We start from the raw sequence: 27,323 nt of genomic DNA on the forward strand, positions 1-27,323 counted from the left end.
ACTGCATCAGACCCTGGGCTGTGTGGGTCTTCCCTGACCTAGTCACTGCATCAGACATGCACTCACTTCATTCTTCACTACTTGTTTCTCCATATTTCTTGAGTTTACTACAGTTTATGATTTTCGAGGGATTTTGTTTTGTTTGTTTTTTAGTAAGCTGCCTCAAATCAGTTTTGGAACTTATATCATTTAAAGAATATTTTAGAGCAAGCTGACAGCATAAATTTATATAAATTTTAAATAAAATATACATTCTATTATAAAAGTAATATATTCTTAATGTGTAAAATTTAGAAGGGGATCGGGAATATAAAAATAAATGCCTATTTTTATATCAAAACTTTTTTTGTTGCTCATAGAAATATTCAACCCATAGCCCAAACCCCACATATGACCCAGTATAGCTATAAAGCTGGCCCAACACAAATTCATAAACTTAAATAAAACATTATGAATGGGGGGGGGCAGGTAACTCAATCATGCAGTACTAAACCACAAACTCTGTAGGTAACAACATCGTGTTGCTCTGTCATATAAATATGTGTATGATGTCACTGTCTGTATGCATGTTTGCCTTCAGTTTTACAGTGACATGTGGCTTCTAATGAATGTTTTGTTCCAAGTACAAACAGTTGAGTTGGCACCATCAGATGTTCTATGTGCTGGGAATGACTTAGAGAGTGAAACACAGTGATTATCAGTACTGTTTTGACCTGTCGTTGCAAACCATGGGCATTTGGCGTTATTTGTGGTGGAGGAACTAACTACATTCATTTGGTTATCTAGAGTGCCGGATACCATCACACATGTCTTCTTCGGACATGCCCAGGGATTTGTTTCAGAGATAATAATAAATTCTATCAAGTTGACAATAGAGATTACGTCAACATGTTACCTTCCAGTTTTCAAATGGAGTGTATAGAGTTGTAGCCTGGCGTCCTACTTAAAATTTGGTCGAGTCTCTTTACTTTTTTTTTTAAACTAGACTTTATAAGTCTCTCATCTTTCCAGAGATCAATATCCCTTGCTTTAAATATATTCTTCTCATCACTTTTTGGCAGCATCTATGTTTGTGGGCAACTATTTTAAAAAATATATGGAATACTAATAATAAAATGCAAACCAGAATATGTGGCAAGCATCTTGACAAAACACTGAGAGTTGTCACAATGTCCATCAAATCAGATGCAGCAGTTTCTCAAGTACAATGTCAGGTGTCTCATTTGTTTTCTGTTGCCCTTTGACTTCCATAATAGAAAAAGAAAACAATACTGTGTTACTTATATGTGTCCATGTTCTTTATGAGGAGTAACAAACTTGGACTAGCTTGGTGACTTTTAAGACTCTGCAAGTAAGCACTTCATATGTAGATTATTGTGTGAAGATTTCTTTCTTATCTGTGGCAGCAAATATCATGAAAGTTATACACAGGCTCTGTTTATTCATCAGTTTTTATTAATATTTATATGGATACTGTCTGCCTCAAGTCACTTCTTCATTCAGTATAGCTAAAAGAAGCCAAAAGGCTGGATGTCCTGATATATGTATGTATATATCATATATTCATATACATGCTCTATTATTTATTCTGAAATAAATAAATTTCTTTGTGACTGCGTAGCGGGCTCTGTATGTGTCTGAGGTACAACTTAGAATCTGTCATTGTCAAGTTCACAGTTAAAAAGTTCTGGTTGGTAATGCAGTGGGGGTGGGGGGATGTTTGTTTGCCCTCCTCCTGACTTGCTGCACTTTTGATCTATGCTTGATTTTCTTTCTTAGTAGTGGAGCTCTGACTGCTCATCTTGGTTCAGTCTCTGAGGTGTTCTGATCTCCTTAAAGGACAACTTGTAAACCCCTAATGTAGCAAAGATTCAGAGAAAGGTAGAGAATGCCATTTAGTATGAAATCCTGTTTATGGTTGAAGACACAAACCAAGAATGTCCTGACACTTTATGTGTTCCAGAATAAAACATCGCATTTGTCTCCTACTTTCTTTAATGGCTGTAAAAATTCTTAATGTAAACTGCAGTAACCCCTGTGCCTGCCATCACCAGTCCCAGAAGTGTCTTCATGAGTTATGACAAGGTTTGATGACGTAGAGGCAAAGGTGTCATGGGGAGGACTTTAATTTACAAAGGCTAAACATAGTCTGATTCTTTTTTCCTTTAGATTTTGTACTTCAGCTGCTGATATGAAGATTAGATTATTTACTTCAGATCTTCAAGATAAAAATGAATATAAGGTATACTGACAAGTATAATGAATATATCTTCATGTTAAAATATGTTCATATCTTTGCTTATGAAATTGTACTTACAATGGTTTAAAATGACACTTTAATGAGCATTGGATTATTCAAGAGTTCTTAGAGGACTAGAGCAGTGGAATGAATGTAGTTTAGTACAGTAGGTTTATTATGTGACTGACATAATAGGAGCCTGGTCATCTAGCAGTGGCAGTCTGCATGCTGAAGAGGCTGGGAACCCTGGACTCTTCTGCCTGAGGCTTGACACCTCAGCAGTCCAGTCGCTGTTGAAGGCCTGGAAGATTCTGAGTGATCACATGGCCACTCTGATGTCAGCAAAGAATGGGGACAGCAGCAACAGCAGACTGTACACAAGCTCCAGCCAGAAGTGAAGGGAGCAGGCAAACAACACAGTTCTTCCTAGGACTGCTTTATATCTGGGGCCAGCCACTCTGGGTGAGGGTCTTCCCCCTTCATTCCAGAGGCTGTGTCTTAGTTAATTCAAGATCCAGTCAAGTACATGATTATTATTCACCATCTCTTCAAAGACTACAATTTAGGTTTCATTTACTATATAGTACACCCTAGTAACAAGGTTGTTAGAAGAATCCAGTTAGAAACTATATCACTTACAGATGCTTGGAACAGCAGGTAAGAGAAGAGTTTACAGGTGAGTATAGTAAGAATGAAATGAATGTAACTTCAAGAGAACAAACATTGTGTAAGGAAGCCTAGGCTGGGTTACAGAGTGGTGGTGGGCAGAGTATGCGCATGATATGTGCATTGATAATTACAAATATGAACAATGCTATATTGTCCTAGGTTCTCACAACACAGTAAGAAAAGTGAAGCAAGCCAGGCAATGGTGGTGCACAGCACACCTTCAATCCCAACACTCGGGGTGTTTAGGGGAAGGCAGGGCAGAGGCTAGTGGGTCTCTGAGTTAAAGACCAGCCTGGTCTACAGAGTTCCGGGACAAGCCAGGACTACGCAGAGAAACCCTGTCTTGGAAAACAAAAAAAGAAAACAGTGAAACACATGAACCTAAAACATGAAGGGTAGATCTGTGAGCTCTGCTGCAGTTACCATTTACAGTGTGTGCACGCTCCCTAGGGGACTTTTTCAGTAGGTTTTTAGAAAACCAAATGCAGACACTCTTAAGACAATAGATTCACTTCCTGTATTACAGTTCAGTTCTCCCCATAGCAGGCAGGGAGCAGAAATCTTCCTCAAAGATAAAGTTAGGTATAGCATCTGTCTGCCTCATAAGGTTGTGAGCACTGGTTGAGCTAATTCATATAGAACTTCAAGAACAATATTTTATAGAGAGTAACATATATATGCACACACGTTTTCTGTTAATAGTAAGTAGCTCTCATGTTGAGTTAAAAACATACCGTATTTTAAGAATAATATTAAGAATTATATTGACCCTTGCAAGTTCCCAGTAGTTCCATCAGAGGCCTAAAGGGGAGTTTTGTGTTGATTGTGATGATGGGTTTTAGTATTCGCTATCTCCAATGCTGTCATTGACACTGAACAAATGATTACAAACATTAGAGGTGAACTTCATATTGTGCATATTTCCTAGGTGGCTGTAAGTGCACAGAGAGACAGATACATAATAAAAAGCTTAAAAAGACTCTGTCTCAAGCCCCAAAATGTTTCAGCATCTTCAGTTGTTATTTGAGCTTTATGTGGTAAATGAAAAAGGCAGTGAGTGATATGAGGACAGATACAGTTAAACAAAATAATGTTTTCTAAAAAATGCACACTAGAAATGAAAGACTGAGCTAATAGCAGTGTTGAATGATCGACTTCTCTCCAAGATAGACTTTCTAGGAAAGTGGCTATATAAACCATACTTTTAAGATGGCAGATTTATTAAACTGTTATAGAAAAATGTATAAAGTGAAAGTATTAGGTAGGAAAATTGTAGACTGGTCATGCTTCCTTACCAATCTCTCTCTCACAGGTTCTGGAGGGCCACTCAGATTTCATTAATGATTTGGTGTTCCATCCCAAAGAAGGCCAGGAAATCGCAAGTGTGAGTGACGACCACACCTGCAGGTATGTAGCTGTTACAGCCACATTTTTGTTTTGTCATTTTTTAATAAACATTTTAAAAATTAAGACATTTTAGCTTCTGTATAGACTCTACAGAATACTGGAAATGACATCTACTTCATTTAAGTTATAGAAATGTCCCAAACTTGAGTTCCAAAACCAGTAAAGTTTCCATCCAATTACTGGCTACTCCCTTCTTCTTTTTATGTACTCATGCCCTGGTCTTTTAGATCTGAATATTTATTAGCATTACACACACACATACACATACACACACACACACACACACACCAGTAGATCAAAGTCTCCAATATTGGGCAAGCTCAGTAGGCTAATACAAGGCTGCTGTCATATAGTAAAGTTATTTCTTGTATCACAAAATATAAGTTAATGTTTACTAATAAACTAGTAAAATGAAATTTACTAATACTGACTGAGAGGGAACATTTAGTATCTTGACAAATCCTAAAGTCTATAAGGTTCTCAGTGGATCCTATGGTCCCTTTCCCAATCTAGAATAGACAGGATAAGTAGAACATTTTGATGATGCCCAAAGCTATAGAACATCAAAAATAAAAGGAAGAGCAATGGTGTAGGCAAAAATGAGCTGAGTGACGTAAGGTCAGTAGAAGTGCCAGTTGCTTCATTTGCTTTAACAGAACTGTGAACAAAAGTTCACTGAATGCACCTTGAATTCTTAATGTTTATAATGTTCTTTTAAAACTTTACTTATTAATGTACATCTATACTGTTAGTATTCTGTCTAAATTCCACCTCCACAGTTACCTGGCAACAGCAAGGTAGGCCTGCCCACTATAAAAGGGGCTGCCTGCCCCCTCTTCCCTCTCTTACTCTCTCTCTCCTGCTCTCTTGCCTCTAGCTTCTCTCTGTCCCCGCACCCCTCCCCCCTTCCCTTCCCCCTCTCTCCACGTGGTCATGGCCGGCCTCTTCTCTCTCCCTCCCTCTCCCTCTCCCCCTCCCCCTCCCCCTCTCCCTGTCTCTCTTTCTCCCTCTACTACCCTCCTGGCTCCCCTCCCTATGCCCTGAATAAACTCTATTCTATGCTATACCATCATGTGACTGGTCCCTCAGGGGGAAGAGATGCCTCGCCTTGGCATGGGCCCGCTGAGACATCCCCTTCCCCCATACCTCTCCACACACCCACAGAACATATTCTCTTTATCTCTTTATCTTTTTATAAACACAACATATACAGCTACTAAATATTTAGTGCCTCACATTGACAGTAAATTCGATAGCTATTCCTTACATCTTTTATCTTTATATAATTTACTTTTCTGCCTCTTTGCTTTGTTTTTAGAGACAAGGTTTCTCTGTGTAGCCTTGGCTGGCCTGGAACTCACTCTGTAGACCAGACTGGCCTGGAACTCAGAGATCTGCCTTCCTCTGCCTGCTCAGTGCTGGGATCAAAGGTGTGAGTTATCATGCCCAGCTTATAATTAAAGATGTAATTATAGTTATAGGCTATTCTATTTATGTACTGCCTGCTAAAATGTTCTTGTGAGGGACAGGAAAGATCTGTATGCATAAAAGCCTAGGGCCCTTTGAGGACTTATTAACCTGTTTGAATAGAGGCCTAAATAATAAACAGACTATTTAAAGTAATAATAATTTTTGGTGATTCGGTTCTATAAAATTATGATTTTTCTAGTCAAAAGTATGTAGAATAATGATACCTAAAAGGAGAAGAAATGCATGTGAAGACCTCCGCAGAGGGGATACCCTCTCTCAAGTCTCAAAAGTCGCGACCACCCAGTAATCTGCTCGAGACACCATGTACCGGAGCAATTGCGAGATTTATTAGGGCATGACAACTAGCTGCCGGTCAATTCGTATGCCCACGCAGGAGCTGAATTGACCCCGACAGCCAGTTTGAGAAGGGTTTTTAAGGGGAAAAACCACAAACCAAGGAATGGGGAGGGGAATGAGGGGTTGTTGAGGTGGCATAACATAAAAATAGTGGAACATTCCAAAGGAACCCAACCTACATGAGTCAGGGTCAGGTGAAAGCTCTCTGTACGCTTCTTTCTCAAGAATGTGGTCCTGCCCTGTTACTTCGGCCTTGCCCTTTCACTATGGTTCTCAGCTTGGTTCCACCTGGCTAAATTGCATTCTAGCCAGTTCCCGTAACTAGTCTGTCCACATTCTTAACTTGCTTCATGCCTCAGTTTCTCCATGTCTTTATAAAGACAGCCTAAAGAATATTTTATATGTCTAAAAAGGATTCTATATACCCAGTATCTATAATTTTTCACTCTACACATGTCCTTGGAAAGCCAAGGAGGAAGCTGGGTCCAGCAGGCCTGAGATGCCAACACTGTTAACACTGAGTCCTTTTGACTCACTCTCCTTTCCTAATGTGTCCTCAGTAAAGAACATGCCACTGCTTTCTTTAATCAGCTAGCATGAGAGGGGAAGTCCTCATTTTGCTATCACAACAAAGTCAGTGAAAACTGTGTTGTCAACACAAGGATATGATAAAAATGCCTTCTCATCCTTAAAACGACAGTTCTGCATTGTTCCTTCTGTTCTTGCATATCTGATTAATCAGCACGCCGGTTCATGTGATCTAGTTGTGTCTTTTAGAAGTACTGTGGTTTGTGCTTTGGCTTTACCCATTAGAGAATGCCAAATGGATACAGATGTGTCGCTTAATGTCATCCATTCCTTCTTTTGTCTGTTGTTTAAAACGTTTGCGAGCAGAAATGTCCTTCTGCAGCACGCTTTCTAGCAGACAATGAGCTGCCAACTGAAGTAGACAATAAACAAATAAAAAGAACAGTGTATTACGCAGGAAATTCCCTCTTGAGTTCTCAAACAGAGTGTCTGCCACTGATTGTCAATTGAAATAACCCTTGAAAATATCTGTGGTATCTCCTATGCCGACACACACTTTGTGGGATCTTTTAGTTAATTAATTATATGACAATTACATTTCAATACTATATGGTAAGGAAGTTAATATTCTGCTGAAAAGCACTCATAATGATTTCAGCAAGACCCTATAAAATTAAAGGAAATATAATTCATAAATTTAGATGAAGTTAACTCTTGATTCTTCCATGTTACAGCTAAACCTAAATGTTGTTTCCAGGATGGTATTGGCATGGGAAGTTGCTTTTTATAATTCATGGGTAGTATTGACATGGGAATTCCTTGCTGTAATTCATGGGTTAAAGGTATTGGCATGGGGATTCCTTGTTGTAACTCATGGATTAAAGGTATTAGCATGGGAAGTTCCTTGTTATAATTTATACTGGGTAAAAACTGCCGTTGCCTTTTCTTTGACAATGGCACTGTTCCATCCAGTTCTCTGGTGCCTTTGGGTCATTACAGATAGGCTTCTTTAAGACCTCAAAACCTTTACCTCTAAATTTAATTGCAAGCATTTATAGTTGAACCTGATAGGTTTTACCTTGCACTTTATGAACTGCCTATTTCTTTCTGTGCATTTGATTATGTATGTGTAATGAGAGTGCTGTTTATGTTTGTTTGTTTACCTTTGAGGTGCATGGGCTCTAACCTAAGCCCTTAGACATGGCAGACAAGTGCTCACCCACAGCAGGGGAGCTCCCTGACTACACATTTCTCAGTCTCTAGTATACCAGGTGTTTTCTTTTTTAAATATTACTAACACATTTGTTGACAAATAAATTTGGAACTGTTAATATCTGAATTTCCAGTTTCCAGTGTCTTTTTTGTTTTTTACAGGAAACCCTCCTATCTGACATGAACTAGACCAATAGTTTTATTAGAAAAGCAAAAAGTTATAAAAACCATCTGAGACATGTCCACCACCTTATTTTAATGCCCAGTATGTATATGAAAATTCATTTGCCAAAGTTTTGATGGCAGGGCAAAGCTTTTTCTCTTACCTTATTAGTCCATTAATGGCTATTAGAGCATCTGTGTGGTTGTGTGAAAATGTCTAACAAAACTGCACGATGTTCTCCACTCACTTCAGAACTCTCAGTAGGGTCCACCACAACAGATATGCAGATTGTTCTCAAGATTTAGCAATCTCCTAACAATAATCAAAAGCATTCATGAGGATTTCTCACATTTTCACACAACCCAAAGGTGAGTAAAAGAAGCCAGAACAAAGGAAGTGCATGCTATGTGGCTTCCTGTGCTATTAACATCTAAGCTACCTCATTAGAAGTCACAGTAGTGACGCCTTCAGCTTTCCTCAGACTGAGGACACAGCTAGAACAGAGCTCGGGTAACATCAGTGCAAGAGGAGTAGTCTCGCTCTGGCTGCTGTCCCCGTGAGAGGACTCTGCACTGTGTACCAAGGTTCATGTACCATTTGTATGTATGGTCTACTTCATACAGGAAAAGAAGCGTGACTTCATCTGATAGGCTTAAAGATAGAAAATACATTGAACTTCACAAAAGGATTTCAGAGGACCTAATTATGGAATCTATCAAAACGGGAAATAAGACATAACAACTTAAATTGTACCATCTGCAGCTAATTTAGTTAGGATAACTTATTTTAGTCCAATTTGTTGTATTTTGCATACTTAGTACTGAGATTATGTAACAGTTGGGAATTATTGAATCAGTGTATAATTACACACCATAAATCATTGTATCCTAGTCCTCTGAAATATAATCCATATGACCCTCTCCTCGTGTTTGAGCTAGCTCTCTTTCTTTTAAAGGATCATCAGGTTCTGATCAGAATGAAATCCTGCTTAAATTAGACTAAAATTTGGTTCCATTAACCCACAATATACTTAGTTAACTGCCTTATTTTCATAACTATCTCTCTATTTTTTCACCTCTTTGTCTTCTGGATTAGAAAGGGGGAAAAGAACCATGAAAATATTGGTATGTATTTGTTCAATTTATATAATAGCCAACAAAAATCAAATTCATTTTAAAATAAAAATCAAAAGAATGGATATTTCAGTCCCCCCTCTAATGAGCGCCACTGTACAGAGAAGACAAATGTTTGCTATTCCAATAGTGATAAAATATATGCTAGCCCAGTACTTCATTATGGGAATGGCAGCAGAAAGGAGGCTCAGTTTGTCTTGATGCGTAGTCTCTATCTATGGACTGAAGGACAAGAGCCTTATTGATTTACTTCTTCAATTAAACTGTAACTGTCTCCTTTATATAGGGAAAGTTTCTTTTAGTAAAAGATATGATCTAATATTTAATCAAGTAGATAATCCTCAGACATGTCTGCTATTTCATATGTTACTATGATATGTCAAATTTGACATCCTATACCTTTTAGGGAAAAAAAATTTGCCTGCTTTAATTTTTAAAACTTCTTTACAGTCCTAAAGAAATCAAGAACTATAAAACCTACAAGTAGAAGGAGAAATCCTCATGAATGCTTTTGATTATTGTTAGGAGATTGCTAAGGTTGGAACCCAGAGCCTTGTGTATGCTAAACACACACTCCACTGAGCTGCACCCCTCAACTTGGAATGTGTTCACTTGAGGACCAGAATGCTGAAGGCACTTTGTTACCCATCAATCATGGAACTTCTGTTCCCTGCTATGCTAACTCTGCTTAGCACAATGTAACAGTGGCTGGGCAAGAATCATGAGCTAGCCAAAAAGCATAGTTCCCAGGGATAGTACCTTCACATCCAAGTGCCATGCCCGTGATTACTGAGACTAAAAGGCGTTGAGATGAAGAGCCCTATTTGTGAGTAAGTTGATGCTTATTGATAGACAGTAAAGAACCAAATGCCTGCTTCTTCGGCCCATCTTTAATCTGGCAACTGTTAAGCATGGCCAACTTGTGGGAGAAAACACTAAAGAAGTCAGCCAGATGAGAAATTGTGTGAGATAGGACATATCCAAAAGTAGAAGGAATAAGCATTGTGGGAAATGGCTGTCCTACTAAATGCCTGTCACTTCACATTTCTTCACTTTTGCTTTTTTATGTGTTACTTTGAAAAGTAACACATAAAAAATAGAAAGGCTGTATGTGGGCTGTGGGGGAATAAACACCTTTGATAGGAATAATTGTTAATTGAAATGACTTATGTTGGCTTGTAACCTGATTGATGGCCTAGAAACATTGATTTTCCTTATAATGAATATATAAATAAATAATTAATATGTTAACTTTGTTAGATTAATTAGAAAATATGTGACTTTGTTCCCATAATTAAGCATGATAAAACTTAAATTCTGTATGCTACTTTTATATTTTCCAACAACAGTATTTTTCCTCAAAGATGTTTATCAAATACAAATGTATGTAATAATATGTAGTTAATGGCTTTAAATACATTTGTCAGAGTTTTATTTCTTTTATTGGTAGTGATGTATCAAGAGTATTTAACATCATACTTCTTTGTTAGGATTTGGAACTTGGAAGGAAAGCAGACAGCTCATTTTCTTCTTCATTCTCCTGGAATGAGTGTGTGCTGGCATCCTGAGGAAACTTTCAAGGTTATTATCTATAACTTAATTTTTCTTTACCAAGCTTAAAAGACACTCAGGTATAATACCCATACCCATGAAGGAAAGAATCAATGACTTCCTACCTCAGACACAAATTAGTACAATTGCATTTGAGTTTTTATAGAAATAAGTTCTTTAATAGTTTCCCTAAAATTGTTAGCTTTTTTGCAACCATCATTTATATATACACAGAGTGTGCTTTTCCTAGCCTTTGGCAGAATACAGCCTAAAAATTGGCATTCAATCTAGTTAGCAGTATGCATTAAAAAAAGTTAAATCCATGCATATGAGCCATATATAAACAAGAAGTGTCAGTGGCGTAAGGCACATGTGTCCTCTATTAGTGGCACTCAAAGCTTTCTAAAGTACTAATGAGTTTTAAATACCATTTAGCCGTAATTCATGGTGCAAACAGGGGCCATTTAACAAGGTTTCTCATTTGCCAGTGTATTTTCCTAGAGTTTGAATGTCCTGTGCACCTTAGAGTCAGCCCTGCAGCATTTCCTGCAGCCGTATCCTCCCACTGTCTCCTGGGTTTCATAGACCTCTGATAACCTCGTACTCTCTTCATTTCTTCGGTCTGCCCTCAGTTTTGCACAAAAGATAGAGTTTATTGATTCTATCTACCAAATATACAGTGTTAAAGCTGTTACAATTACATTATGACAACTTAAGCTGTCTGGTTTCTACCTTTTGTTTCCAAATGTTTGGTTATATTTTTCCTTTTTTGTTGTTTTAGCTTCCTTAAAATTAGAATACAAATGAATGGATTTCATTACTGGCATGCATATTTTGTTCTTATTGATTACTGTATCCCACTGCCCTTCCACTGTCTTTCTGCCATCTTGTTGGTCCTCTTCCTGTCCCCTAGGACTTCCATCATTCCTTCATGTCACACGTATTCTATTGCCCTCTGATAATAGAATACCCTTTTTTCTTCACTTCTCATTGTCCCCTTTTTAGTTTCATGGTGTGTGTGTGTGTGTGTGTGTGTGTGTGTACACATGTGTGTTCGTGTTCATAGATGTGTCTAGTGATTACTGCTACACTATTCAGAATAGCTAACATATAGTCTAGATGTCCATCAATAGATAAAGGAAATATTGTATATGTATGCATACAATTGGATTTTGGTATTTAGCCATAGGAAAAAATTAAGTCACAACATTTGCAGAGCAGTAGATGGAAATTGAAACCTATACAATGTAAATAAGATAGATTGATTCTTGTGTTTTCTCTAAGGTTCAGATGCTAGATTTTAACTTTTATATTGGTGTATATATACAGGAGATCAACAGGATCGTCCCTCTTTTAACTTCACTAGTACTTCATAATTATAATCTAACTCCATAATTTCAGTTAGTTATTACGCTCTGAAATTGCCACCAATGCATTAGAGAATGTTTTCCCCTTCATTCTTAAATGGAGACAGTTTTCACATTGTTGCTTGCCTATTTCTTGAAGCTAGTTCTGATGAATACATGTGTGTGTGCATGTGTGTGTTTGTACATTATGTTTGTGATTTGTTTTCCCTCTTGTAAATAATTACAAGCAAACTCCAAGCCATTGAACACATTAAATATTAGAACTTAGGCTTCTGATGCCGGTCCCCACTCTTTCCAGTCTGTCTCTAGTACCTCACACTTCCAGAATTTGTGCACCTTTAAGTCAGCACAGTTACACGAACATTCTCAGAAAGAAGGGACTTTACATGGTAGATAAAGCATATTCTTTGGATACTAGCTGTTAATGCCCTGTTCAGCATAGTTGGAGGAATCTTGTTCATTATACATGAAATTCTATGACCTGCTTTCATAAGTCTAAGAAACAACTTTCATATTGTAGTTTTTTTATATTGAGATTTATTATATAAATTTATGCATTTGGTTACATATTTTATATATTGATAACAATTTATTAAACATCTAAAATTATTGGAATCTTTTCAATTATTAGAGCTTTATAACAAGGAAATAATGAGTTACTAATAATAGTCACTCTTTCTTGATTTAAGAGTTCAATATTTACTAGGTGCTTGCACAACAAGCCTATTGGTACCTCTGATACTTACATTACATCATTTCCTATGCACTTGTCTTCTGTTTGTGATATATATATATACATATATATGTGTGTGTGTGTGTGTGTGTGTGTATCTGTGTGATAAATGTTTATATTTTATGACATTGAATCTCTGCTTCTTTCGCAAATTTAGCTAATGAGATACATGTAGAATTTTCTTTTTCCACCCTATATTACAGCTAATGGTTGCAGAGAAGAATGGAACAATCCGGTTTTATGATCTGATGGCCCAGCAGGCAATTTTATCTCTTCAGTCAGAACAGACACCGTTAATGTCAGCACACTGGTGCTTGAAAAACACCTTCAAAGTTGGTGCTGTTGCAGGAAATGATTGGATTATTTGGGATATCACTCGGTCCAGGTAGTTATTTAGTATATCTGTCTGTTATATTACATAAATGTGTTGTCAGATGACCCACTTAGCCATCTTGTACATGTAGGCCTCCATGTCCAATGAAAACATGTGTCTCCTGTAGAAAAAGAAAAGAAATGCTGTCCCTGCGTTGCCCCAGAGTGGTTCTAAGTCTTGCCCATTGTTTGATATCTATTTCCAATTGAGAGCCTACTTGGAATTTTGTTGAAGCTTAAATTTATTGGGCTCAAAAGAGAAACACCTTTAAAACCTTCATTCAAGTTCATCTGCTTGACTCTAACACATAATTTGCAAAATGCAAACTCTTGTTCTTTAGTTATCCTCAAGAGACAAGACCTGTTCACATGGATGGAGCACACTTATTTAGGTAATGTACTCTTTCTGCTGGAGTTGTGTGAATTCTCGATTTGGTGGTATTCAACTACCAGAATAATTTCCCAGCCCTCCCCTTTACACTGGAGTTTGGGGGATTGGTTTTCCTCTTTTCTCTGGTTGCTTTATAGAGGTTATTTTGCTTTCCCTACTAAGTAGTTGTTTTGTCTTTTGCTTTAGGAGAGCAAGAGATTTCTTTTTCAACCACTTAAAAAATGTTTATAATTCACAGAAACTATGTAGCCAGTCTATCAGTCTACCTCAAGGTCAGAATGGGTTGTGCTGCCTCCTCGCCCTGTGCTGTACAAGTTCACACAGACTCATGAAGAACACTGGCTGTTCTCCCAGAGGATCTAGGTTTGATCTCAGCACCCACGTGGCAGCTCACAACTGTTCTGATCTTCACAACCTCCATACATGGCAGATGCCTTGTGTCTCCCTGTAAAGACCACATTAACCTTGCGTGATTTTAGCACATAGTTCAGCATTCAACAAATAAACAATACAAGAAAGTATTCATGGCTACATAAACTGGAGGGATGCATGGAAAGCCATACTAACAAATTCAGGATTATGAATTAGTACTTTTACACAGATGTAGCTGTTTTAGAACATTATTGTCTGTAAGACAGTGCTTACTGTTATGCTTTCCTCTCTCTTAGGTGGTCTGCCATTAGTGAGAACTTGTTTGCAACCACTGGATATCCTGGGAAAATGGCCAGTCAGTTTCAGATTCATCATTTAGGACACTCTCAGGTAACACAGGAGTGTTTCGTGGCATTTCTGGGTACCTGGTTTTCACACAGGGTTTGTTTACTTTCTTATCCATACCTCCCAAACTTGCAGTTACTAACTAAAAATACTTATGTCTGCTATCTGCTTAAACTGGAAGGTTTTTTTCTTTTAATGTTTTGATCACCAATAGCAATAGATTCATTTTTCTTCAAAATTAGCGTAAAAATCATATTTTATCTGTTCTATCTGCATTTTATCTTTCATTTAAGTATATTAATTTTGCTTGCTTAGTTTATGTAGACTGCAAAATTTTGATTCTGGACCATACCCATTATTTATAGGTAGCTTAGATTTTCATTCAAGTCAGGTACGAATAGATAATGTATATTTCATTATTACTATGCTTCTGCTACAAACATAGTTTTCAATACATTCCTTACTTTTTATTTTAGATTTGTATTTTACATGTATGAGTGTTTTACCTGGGTGTGTGTATGTGCACCACATGCATGCCTGCTGCTTGCAGAGGTCAGAAGAGGTTATAGATCCCCTAGAATGGAGTTAGGGATGGTTGTGAACAACTGTGTGGGCCTAGGCTTTTTCTAGACCCAGTTCTTGTTTGTAATCATAGTTTAGGGGCTGGCAAGGAGTCCACTGCTTTGCAATTATTTTTCTGCACATATATCTCACAGAGGAACCCCTCTTCTGTTTGAACGCCTGTCCACATTTGTTGCACTGTTATGATATCTCTGTGATGCTGCCTCTGTCTCTCGAGATAATAATCTAATAAGTAATCTCCTTTACTAATAAGTGATAATAGTTACTTCATCAACACTTACCAGCACTTATTACTTATTAAATAGAAATATATTTTCTTTTTTTAAAAATACAATAGTTTTCTTTGGTTGTTTTTGAGTTAATACTTCACCGTGCTTCTTCTATTCCCATGTTTTTCAGCCCATCCTCATTGGCTCTGTAGCTGTCGGATCTGGTCTTTCCTGGCATAGAACACTCCCACTATGTGCAGTTGGAGGAGACCACAAGCTCTTGTTTTGGGTGACAGAAATATGATTTTTCTCTGTATTTTTGATCCTATGCTTTGTATTTTTAGTATATATTTTGGAAAAATTCTTATTTTTATATCAAACATACTGTAAATCTAGAAATGCCTCAGTTGACTTTTCTGATAACTAAAATGATAAACACTTCTTGGAAAAAATGTGTTCCTGTTGTGTCAGTGTACTTTTTGAGCTACATTTTGCTTTTTTTAAATTTACCTCCCTTCTAACCCTTACTCTACTCTAATCCCTTCCAACCCCCAGCACTAGGTAGGAGAGAAAGGTTAGAGGGAAAGGGGTTAGATCTCTGTAGGCTACTTTCTGCTAGTTAAGGGCATCAGGTTCCTTGGGGCAAGTCCGATCCTCTCCTGTCAGGCTATCTAGTTTCTTCTCCCTTTGCTCACACCACTCAACAAACCTCTCCTCAGCAGGGGAAAGCAGCAGCTGCCACAGACCCTCCCCAAAGTTCCCAGAATTCCAAATGTAAACTATTTGCAGCTGGAAAAAAAAATCACGCCCCTTGTAGTGCACCAGGGAAATCATAGTCACCTGCTGTGAAACAGCCACTTATCCCACACCTGGGATTCAAACAAAAACGTATTCACATAACATAACTGGGTTTTTAGTGAAACCAAAATTCCCACTATACTGTTATTCTTTGCTGTGTACCAAATGTGTGTACAAATGACCAGAGATTTTTAATCTCTTATATGAACTTGACAGCTCTATATCCCAGCCTCTACACTTTGAGTGTATATATACTTTTCCTAATCTTCAGAGATAAGAACACTTGAGAACCTAAAAAGTAATCAAATATATGAAAATTGTCATCTTAAATTTATGAAGTGATGTAAAAACAAAGTTGTATTTAGCGATTGAGTTTGGGAACATGAGTATGCTGAAGTTCGATCTAGGATGGATTGCCTAGAACAAGTCCAGAATGTTCAACTTGTCTGTTGAAATGATTTACTGTAACTGCCATCTGTTTATTAAAGGTAACTATCTTAGAAAAAGATAACTTATAGATGTTTAAATGCAGTTTTGCCAAAAAAAAAGAGACCGGAAGTATTAACCTAAAAGGGAAGAAAATGCTATTTCCAATGATAAATTATAATATTACTATATAATAAAGCATTTTCAAGAATTGAGAGAGATTTCTTTACCCTTGGTTGAAAGAATAGAGTTCACTGTTGCCCTTAGTGACCTTACAAACATGTCACAGCATACTGTCCAGCTTCTCACCTGTTACCCTCCATAGAGTGTAACAATACAATAGTATTCTTTGCAGTTGTATCCTGGCACTCTTTCCTTAGTAAGCCTATTCTTTGAAGTGTATTTCAATTAGACTAAAGCACAAGCCATAATCTAAGAGGGGTGCCATTAGCTCAAGGCTAGCCTGTGCTACAGAATCAGACCTTATCTGTTGGTGAGTTAGTGAGTAAATGAGAGAGATACAGACAGACACGCAGACAAAAACTGGAGAAAATACCCATGGGGAGCTATTAGTAACCACTCTGGTTCTTGGTAAATAACTTGGGTTCTGATATTAAGTGTTTCCTGGGTTTAGCTTCCCTGTGTTTATAAACATGTCTCAGAGGGTTTTCCTTCTGTTGGAATGTCCCTCAGGATGGCCTCACATACAGACATCATGGAAAGAAAAAAAGCTATGCTTGTATGTCAAACCTCATATTGTTTGACACTGTTGAACAAAGTCAGGATCTCACAAATCCACAGGATATCAGAACTAATCCTGGTCTTTCCAGATGATGGAGTCATTAGTCTCTTTTTTATGATCTGGCTGTTGGGAAATTTCAATGCCTCTCATGCCAAAACACAGAACCATACACTAGTGTTTGTTCCTTACTTTGATAATTTGTGACTATATACTGACACTAACCTAGATATATTCCTGTAGCTGTTTTAAATCTCATGTCAGTAGAAAAAATGAAATCTTTTGCACATATGTGACTTGGTTGTTGCTGTTACTTCTAATTTGTCAGGAATCAGACAATCCCAGAAATGCAGGAGAGTTAAAAGACATTATTGGGCCCCAAACTACTTTTAATAGTTCTAAGAAAAGAAATATCCATTCCAGACTATTTCCATAGTTTTCTATAGTTTAGAAGTTAACTTAGTTTGACCCAGGTAGTAGCGTCTTTACTCTTAGCAGAAGTATGTTTGCAAGGTGGAATGGCGTCTCAATTGCTCAGTCTCCCTTAGAGCAGGTCAGTTGAGTCCTTAGAACTAGTGTTCTGCTCCAGTATGTCTTCAACACTGCCTGTGTGCTCAGTAACAGGACAGTGGTGAGCAGTTTCTTTAATAGTACACCTTGCTGATTGAAAAACATCTACATCTTTAAATATAACTACACATTTAAAGAACTTTAACCTTAAGACACAGGCCTGATATTTTTTTTTCATTTACATCATCTATACCTTCCCTTTTCTTTTCTCCCTCCAAATCCTCTCATGTGCCCACTCCCCACCCCAGCTCTCTTTCATATTTATGGACTCTTTTTTTTTTAATTCCTAAACACCTAGATACAACCTGCTCAGTCTGTGTAATGTTACTTGTACGTATATTGTCAGAGCTGACTATTTAGTATTAGATAACCAATTGGTGTGCTCTTCTCTGAAGAAGACTATTTCTTCTACTCTAAGCAAGCATTCAGTGGTTGCCTTTAGTTCTTTATGTAGAATTGAGGCCTCCTGGGCTTTCTCTATCCACTTTGACATGGTTCCTGTCCTGTTTTGGCAACCTCATGTTTAGGCAGTCATGTTGACTAAGACATTACTGGTAAAACTTCTGAAATTACTAGACACAAGTCTCACAGCAAACTCCTTGGGGATCCTCTGGTTCTTATAAGTCTTTCTACCTGCTCTTCTGTAGTGTTCCCCTGAACTGTAGGTGTGGGAGTTATATTGTTAATTTATCAGTTGCAACTAGACTCCACAGCTATGTATTTTGATTCGTTGTGGGTTTTTGTACTAAGTTTCCTTGGTGAGAGGTGAGAACTGCACTTATCTGTGGGAAGAACAAATACTTAGAACGCAGTTAGGGATTACACTGCTTTAGGAAACATTGGTTAGTTTTCCTCCAAAGTCCATGATTTCACTAGCTCTGGTAATTGACTAGGTTTCCAGTACTAGTCACTATTTCCCTCTTGTTAAGCAGATCTTAAGTCCATAAGAGAACTGTTGGCTACCACCAAGATATGTGTGCCACTACTGTACCCTTAAAGTTACCATACCATTCTAGTCACGGTGGTTCATTATTAGCTGGGTAAGACAATTGGTGGCTTCCCTCCCTCTCAGGTCCTCTGGGCCTGTGTCCAAAGTCCATGTTGTTTTCAACAATAGGGACTTACCTTCCACATCTGGTAGGCAATACTGTATAAGGGCAAAAGCCTATACTGTTTTTCTAATCTCTAGACAATCCTGACCAACAACTCAAAGGAGAGGTTCTCATGCTTAGTATTTGTTAGATAAAGACCCAGACTTTTTTAATTAACATGACTTTATAAAGAACATTTATTACCTAAGCACAGTAATACAGTAAAATCATTAGGCTATCATTTTTATGATCTCATTTTTATAAAAGAAAAATCATGTTTTATGATGTATTTGCATGAGTGGTTTCTGTTGCACACATGGACACAGCCTTTATGGGAAACCGGAGCATTAAACTACTTTCTGACCTTTTCAGCTGTTCTGTAAATACCCTGGGAAAACAATTGCCCCTCTGAGGAGGAACTGGTGACATTTTTGTCTGGAAATTTCTTTGGGTCAACTTACTTCCATGTATGCCTCTCATATTATTCTTTGCATTCTGGGATAATTCTTGACAGATCTTGAAACTCATGACACTTAAGTAAGCTTATAAACTCCATATGAACAATGAATAGTAAGCAAAATAAGGCCACCAGATCTCTTGACCTTTACAAACAATTGCAGAATGCAATAGATTTATTGTTTATGAAACAAGCATGTCTCCCATCTGCGTTTAGAATGCTTTATTGAGTCTCCATTTCTGTAATAAAAGACAAAAGCTGCTGGCTGCTTTGCTTATGATAGTGCTTAGCTACAAAACTTTGATCTTTCTTATAAACACAGCCATCATCCTATCATTGAGCAAACTCCAGACAGGATTAGACTCTGGCCAAAGTGAAGGTTAATCTTTGCAGCCATCTCAAGTAAGAGCTTTCTAATACTGTTTTAGGACATCTCTGTTTTTGAGGCAGTATACAAAGGAAATGAAGTCCCAGACAACCTCTAAAGTAAGCCAGAGTTAACTAATGATGAATTTTACCACCGTGATAAGGAAGTAGGAAGTAGTTTGTTTGGGTTCATTTCTGCTTAGACTGTAATCTGGAGAAAGTACTCTTCTTAGTTCACATCAAGTTTAAATCAGACCAAAATAAGTAACTTTTTAATAAACTTCATGGCAATATGTCTTTGGTCTTTCTCCTACTAATCCTAGTGAAAATGAAGTGTTTGTTCATTAAAACAAAGCAGATGTATTTTAACAAAGAAAATCATAGTTTTCAATAATATTTAGACTCAGGAGTTTTATGTACTTGGCCAAATTTCTTGTGGGTTATTCTCTTTAGACTTGAACACTAGTGCCTCAAGCCGTGTGATAAATGCTCCATCGTGCATCCTCTCCCAATTGCCTGCTCCTGGAGAACATGTGTGCACGTATGCCTCACCTGGAGTGTGTGGAGCTCGGCTCTACTTATCTCTAACCAGTGCCCTGGTACTTGATTTTCAACATATGTACATCTGCTTCCATGGTCTTACCGATTCCTGGGCTTACCTGACTGATACATTACACTCCTGTCTGACGAGCAGTTCTGAAAGGGTGAAGTATTATTGTCTGAGTCCTTCCTGCACCATACCACCTAGATGCTACAGTCTCTGAGAAGTGTTCTATGGAAAGAGAATCTTAACAAGACCTTGCATTATTGTTCCTCAAACCTACTGAAGGAAAATGCCTGGAAAAGGAATAATTCCATAGCATCATCACTATTAAAACCTTAGAAACAACAATTTCTTAGGATCCTGGAGTAATAGATACCCCAAAATCCAAACTGTTTACATATCTCTAGCGCACATTGATTTAATGTGTCCTGACATCTGCCACCTCCTACCCTCAAAATTTCAAACTAGGAAATAAAGGGGAAATAAACCTGCCAGGAAAGCCTTTTTGTCTTCAATGTTGGCATGTAGAGTCCTTATTCAGAATCTGGAGAAAGTTAAGTTCTTAATGTTAGTACATCCAGGTTGGTCTTTCTTCTTGGTCCCTTTTATGTGGTTCTGGGTTTGCCTCTGTTGTTGAGATGAAAACCAGAATACTTCAATCCCTCCTGTCACAGTTACATAGGAGAAAGGCTTTCTAAAACAAAGTATGAAAGGAAAACTAGTGGAATCTAGCCTAGAAAACAAAAGAGGAAAATAGTATGCTTGACTGGAAAGACGGGATATTGTAACTGATTTCCAGAAATAGTTTCACGTTTTCATTTAATACGCATATTTCCTCAGCAATATCTCTACTGCTATCCAGTGACTATTAGATGTCTTGCCATTATTTCCTTTCTCTCTCACCTTCCCCTTCTGCCTCCCCCCTCCTCCTCCCCCTCTATGTCCTTCTCTACTTCAGGAAATAGCTCAGTTGTAGAGTATTTGCCTAGCACATGGAAGGCCCTAAGGTATGGTCCCCAATAATGAAAAAAAAAAGTAGAAATCAAAACAGGATAGAAGACTGATTCTCATGCTGGTCAACGTTATTACCACTTTTCTGAGCCGTTGTACTCATAACTTTTGGCCTGGCCTTTTTTTTTGGATCAGCTCTTACACAACTCTAACATTGTTTTGAAGTGCAGAAACAAAAGCTTGAAGAGATGTTGATGCTGAGCTGCTGGGTCCCTCTCAATGGCTGTATGAAGCTGTGATTCAAAGTAACCTGACTGCTCTCAGAAGGCCAGGTGCTGAGTCACTTACAGAAAAGGCCAGGCGAGGTTAATGAAAAGCAGCTCAGAGTGGCATCCATTCGATGCAGTTTTTAAAATAGACCTTTTCTTTAAAGGTGGGCAAAACTAAGCAAAGCCTGGTGACGGAGGCCTGCCATGTTTGAATTCAGGATCTCCAGAATCATTTAAGCTAGTTGATCCTGAGCTGTTGGCCTTGCCTTGCCTCCATGAGAAAAGCTTCTCTAGAGAGTTCTTGTCTGCGTTTGATTTCTTACCCTTAGCAGAATGAAGAAAGGGCAGCAGCAGATCGCTGCAGCGGTGACAGCAGTAAAGGCTATGGTGCTGCCTTGTCTGCTGAACAAGGCCTGGCGTTTCCCTTATTTGCATGACATGGAGTCTTGCCTCATTTTCTTGGTTAGGATGAATGCTAAAGACCTACCTCTCCCTAGAGCAGTTATCCTTGCCACAGCAATGGTGTGGGCAGCTACAGCATTGTTAATGATGTGTCTATTGTAATCATCCTCTGATATTTATTTCTGCTTTTTCTGCCCAGAGCAGAGGCGGCGGACCGCCGCCTCCGTAACTGACAACCATTAGACATTTCCCTAGTGCTTTGGCTGCAGAGAGCAGAGACAACTATCAGCTAAGCAGCTAGCTGGATCTCCCTCCCTCCAGCAATGGTCACTCTGAGGACGCTAGCCAGTAACCACAGCTGCTTGCTATTATATGAAAATCATAACTATACTCCTAAAGACCCTGTCCCAGTTGCAGTTGTTTTAAACATGTCATACAGAGCTTTGTGCCATCAAAAAAACCCTTGGTCAACTGGAGGTTTGCTTTTTCTGCCCAGAGCAGAGGAGGCGTACTGCCCCTAATGGCTCAGCAGAAAGCCTCTGACTGGTGCGAGCCCAGTTGCTCAGTCATTTCTGTGGTGAATGCATGCACCCCCTTTCTAATGGTAGAAGCACACTGTTAGACTCACTTTCTGAGTTGGCCAGAAGACTGCCTCTTGTACTGCCCCTCGATGTGTAACCTGAGACCCTTAGATGGCTTTTTGTTTTTTTATTCTTAGATGGTTTCTCTAGAGAGTTCTTGTCTGCATTTGATTTCTTACCCTTAGCAGAATGAAGGAAGGACAGCAGCAGATCACCGCAGTGGTGACAGCAGTGACAATTTCTGTTGTCCTTTTACCAACGGGGAAGTTTATACATCGAAAGTCCTGTTTTACAAACTCAAAAACACTACTGACAAGTAGGCAGTGGGTAGTGGTGATTTGTTTTGTCTCACCCCTCACTCACTCTTGGGTTTTCCCTCTTCTGACCAGGAACTTGTCTTCACTCTAGAGTGGCAGGATAGGCTGACAATTTAAGCTGTGCCCCAGAAAGGCTGTGAGTTGTGAGTTATACCTAAGTCAGGAGTTCACAAACAATAAAGATTTGAAAGTGCAAAGATCTGAATGTCATTCAATAGACGCTTACTAAGGGTTTGCTATGTAGCAAACGTTGGGCTTAAGTTGAATTAGAAGTCAAGGCAGTCTGTGCCCTAAATTGACTCCCAACAGGGCTGGCTCTAAGCAAACAGGTAAGTAACTTGGTCCATTGATCAAGAGGTATATTTGCTAATACAAGATTAAGCAGAGCTGGCCAGTAGCTTATTCAGAAGAACAACATCCTTGGGCAGATCAGAGAGACTAAGGATGGAGTGGTACAACTTCTGCTAATGATTGGGACATGGAAAGTTGTAAGAAAGCCTTCCAACACCATGATCACAAGAAACAACAAAATAAAGCAAAACCCAAATATCTCCATGGGATACAACGACAGCATGACCTTAATGAAACACATTCTGAAGAGGCTACTCTTAAGAAACACAGGTGAACACAGAGCTGTGGAAGGAACATGACAGATGGAAAAATAAAAGCATCCTCCTGCAAGAAGACTTAAGAGAAGAAATCAGGTGGATTCTTGCTAAGAGTATATAAGCTGTGGAGACAGACTTGGGTCTGGAGGGCCCCCAGTCACAAAACTAGATCCCCTGCAAAGTTCCTAACAGGAACAGTGTGTAGTTCTTGGCAAATGTTCACTCTGTCCTGCACAAAGACCATCATCCCCAAGCATGTGGTATACAAACTTGAAGATCAAGGATGTGGTGTGAGAATGAGCAGAAGTTAGCCAGACAGTGCTTAGGAGCAAAGATGACTGTTCCAGACAGAGGAGACATCGTGTTTAAAGAGCCACCTGTTTAAAGTTTAGTTTCGAGTAAGTGATTGCAGAAATGGAAAGAAACTGGACTTAGAACAAGGAAGAGGGAGATGAAAGAGGTGAGCGGGCAGCTGGATGTTGGGCAGAACGTGAGATGTGTCTGGAAGAGTACAGTTGTGAGTATACTCAAGGGCTGCTGAGGTGTGGGAGGATACAGGACCAGGATGCTCAGGTGTACCAGGGGCTGGAGTATAGCCTGCCATAGCCATGTAACTTTTCCAAGCTTGCCTACCTAAAAAGATGCACTCAGTTGTGTGTTGTGCCAAATGGAATGACTGCCCTAAAATAAGATTCTAACCACACGACTCCCCTACTTAAGTTCCTCAGTACCTCTAATCATGTTTTTGTTCTCTATCCTTACATAGTTTCTCATCTCGGAGAAAAGCCCCGAAGTCCTTGCCACACTGTATCCCTCAAAGGGCCTCATTTTTTTGGGGGGGCTCATATTTTTACACACCTTTAATTGTCCAATTTTAACTCCGATTCAGTTTCATTGGCTTCCATTGTGATACCCAGAGTAGCCATATAAAGGTAGTAAGGTCAGACTAACAAGAGAAACTCAGAAGTGGCCAGCGTGATGGAGAAGGTAGAGGAAGAGGGATCTGCTTTCCTGAAGCATACAGAAGGTTCCAACCAGGAAAAGGTGATCAATGTTCTCAAATGTTCTTTACAGGTCAAGTTGGATAGTAAGACTCTTTGGGTGAGATCATGAAAAGTCACAGGTGGCTCTGAGATCAGTACTGAAGCTTATGAAAATGTCCAGCAATGAATGAGAGAAGATGAAATTAAGATTTATGAATGAGAGGCTGGGCAATCTTTCGAAGAACTTGCCTGAAAGGGAGAGCAAAGTTCATTTTTCAGGGAAAGGTGAAGTCATAGCACATTTGTATTTTACTGGAAATGAGCCAAGGAAAGACCATGCTGTAGGTGCCAGGGAAAATGGAGCAGCCATTGGAACTACGTACTGGGGTGAGTATCTAGGGCACAGGCAGAGGAACTCTCTTTTCCTTGGAATAAGGAGTGTATCCAAAGTAATTAAGGGAAGGCAAGGTTTGAAGGCTTTGGTATGGATCGGGAATGGATGTAGTAGGGTACCGTTGCAAGTCTAGCCTCAAGACACATGAAGGGATTCTGCTGGAGGTCAGCCAGTGACAGTCATATACTACAGATGACAGTCATAGAAAAAAGCACTTAAATGTTCTCAGATAAGTATGGCAAAAGGGGACAAGCAAACTTACAGCTGTTATAATAAAACCCAGAGTACAAACTAAGGACATCCGGGAAGGGAGGGGTGATAAAAATGGAGACTTCTAGGAAATCTACAACACTGTATCTCCTAGAGATGACAGAGAAGCTTCACTCATGGCCCCCAAGAATATACTGCCTTAACAAGACCCAAACAAGTACAACACCAATAAGCATCTTAACACAGACAAGGGAAACCTCACAGGACCCTGCCCATAAACAAAGAACTATAGGCAATTAAGGTAGGATACGAGTGGGAGAAACAGTCTTCTCTAGGAATAAGCCCTTATGTAGTACCAATTGACTAGCCTGGAAATCATACACATACAAGTAAAATTTAATAGACTGACCAAATTGTATTTTTGTATTTATATAGTTGTGCATATATGCACACATGTATATACATTTACAAATATGGATATTGTGTATATATACATATATGTATGTGTATATATATGAGTATATTGCATATATGTGTTGTATGCAGTATAATTATATATATAATTATACTATATACTATATATACATACATATATACATATATGTATATATATATGTATATACACATATGTATATATGTATGTATACCATGAATTTCAGAGGGAGAATGAGAGGAGATGGAACCAGGTAAGGGAAGGAGAGAAACAATGTGATTGTTTTTTAATTTCAAAAATGAAAACAAAAAGCCTAAGGACAACAAAAAATGGGCTTCTTGTAGTTGAAAAAGTTATAAAATTGTGACAAGACAGTAAGCTAGAAAGGTAACGCATGGACAGATAGAAATGTGTCAGTAAAAAAATGGAGAGGGTGAGGATACAATAGGAAGCTACAGGGATTGAAGATTAAGCATTAGAAAGTTCTGTGTTTGAAGAGGAAGAGATTTTTGGAGGACAGTTGAAAGAATGAGAAAAGAGGGCATCCATATTATCTCTAGACATTCAAAAGAGGACAAGCGAGAAAAAGCCAACTACAAGAACAGCACTTACAGAGAAGGGAAAGGCAGTGGCCCAATGAGGTGCAAGGGAAATGATCATCTCCTTCCCCGAGAATACAGGAAGGGGGCTAAAGATGAGGAAAGAACCAGAGAGAGGCTACACAGGTTGCAGTATCCTCAGGAGAGGCTAATGGGAACTTTGCTCATTGCTGGTTTCTACATGTCAAGGGATTGGGAACTGGGAAGGATAAGATCATCAGTGTAGCACCCCATTTTCTGTACCTGAGGTGGGTGGGGTTCATATCTCTGTTCTATTCATCTATCATATCTTAAAAACTAAGCAGCAGGTCCTCTTAAAAGAAATACTCATCGATGTATTAGGTGTTGCTCTTCAGGGTACACTTTAGCCTGGCCATTATGACACTATTAATCTCTCATTTATTTGTCTCCCAGTCTAGACTGTGAGCAGCTCCGTGCCCGTTATCATTTTTATATGCAGGAGGACATAAGCGTTATCTCTTCTTCTGTTCCCTTCCATATGCCTGTTTATGATATGTTGAGTACACACCATGGGATACGTTTGAAGAGATGGCTAAAGGGATGGATAGAGGGAAAACTGTTCAATGCCAAGGACCATGTCTGCATCACAATAAGCCCTTAAAACAGCATGTTTAATTTATTAATGAGTTTTCACTGGAAAGCAGCATGACAGGCACCAACTGAAGACTCGAAAGAAAAGAATAGCCTTTGCTCCAAGGAATTTACAGCCTAATGGAACAATTCCAGGTTGTATGGACTTTATCAAGGGAAGAAAACAAAACATGAGTACAGTTGCCTAGAACTGTCACAGTGCGTATGTTAGTTATACGAGTGACACAAGTACAGTTTAGGCAAACCTCGTTTTATTGTGGTTGGTTTTACTGGGCTTTCCAGATAATTGCTTTTTTTCCCCTCTCTTTCTACAAACTGAAGCTCTGTGGCAACTTCATGGAGCATGTCTATTTCTTAGCCCCTTTTCCACAGTGTGTGATCACGCCTGGCATCTGTGTCACGTCTTAGTAATTCTCAGCATTTCCGACCTTCTCATTATGTCTGTTTACAGTAATTTGGGATCCGTAACCATTGATGTTACTACATGGTTGTTTTGGAGTGTTGCAAATCACACCCATATAAGATGGCAGACTTAACCCATAAGCATCATCTGTGTCCTGACTAGTCCATCTACCTGTTTCCCTCTAACCCCTCAAACACAAGCATGGGCCATGCTAGAATCCACAGACCCAGAGAAGCCAAATAACAAGGAGGACTCAAGGGAGGATGCTTGAATCTTTCTCAGAAGGAGAAATAAGGTAGACATCGGAAGTGAATGGAGGGAGGGAACTGAGAGGGAAAGGAGATAGGCATGAGAGCATGGGGGACCAGGTGTAGGGAGAGCCTGGAGGAGAGACTGTAGATAGGTAGCAGGGGGGGATGTCTCTAGGACGTGCCACAGACCTGAGATGGAGAAGGTTCCAGAGAGTCTAT

At 38.8% G+C, this 27,323-nt stretch overlaps 1 protein-coding gene across 1 annotated transcript in view; it reads left to right on the forward strand.

Moving 5' to 3' along the window:
• The window catches only part of Nup37 (nucleoporin 37), a 24,239-nt gene extending 8,683 nt beyond the window's left edge, over positions 1-15,556 (forward strand). The window contains exons 4-10 of the mRNA XM_028778040.1: positions 2,170-2,242; positions 4,221-4,315; positions 10,669-10,759; positions 13,033-13,214; positions 13,543-13,593; positions 14,261-14,354; positions 15,291-15,556. Of these exons, the coding sequence (XP_028633873.1) occupies positions 2,170-2,242; positions 4,221-4,315; positions 10,669-10,759; positions 13,033-13,214; positions 13,543-13,593; positions 14,261-14,354; positions 15,291-15,404 (700 nt within the window). The 3' untranslated portion in view covers positions 15,405-15,556. The remainder of the gene's footprint in view (positions 1-2,169; positions 2,243-4,220; positions 4,316-10,668; positions 10,760-13,032; positions 13,215-13,542; positions 13,594-14,260; positions 14,355-15,290) is intronic.
• The last annotated feature ends 11,767 nt before the right edge of the window (positions 15,557-27,323 follow it).

The sequence above is a fragment of the Grammomys surdaster genome, unplaced genomic scaffold, assembly GCF_004785775.1.
Source record: "Grammomys surdaster isolate TR1022 unplaced genomic scaffold, NIH_TR_1.0 322, whole genome shotgun sequence".
NCBI classification, from domain to species: domain Eukaryota; kingdom Metazoa; phylum Chordata; class Mammalia; order Rodentia; family Muridae; genus Grammomys; species Grammomys surdaster.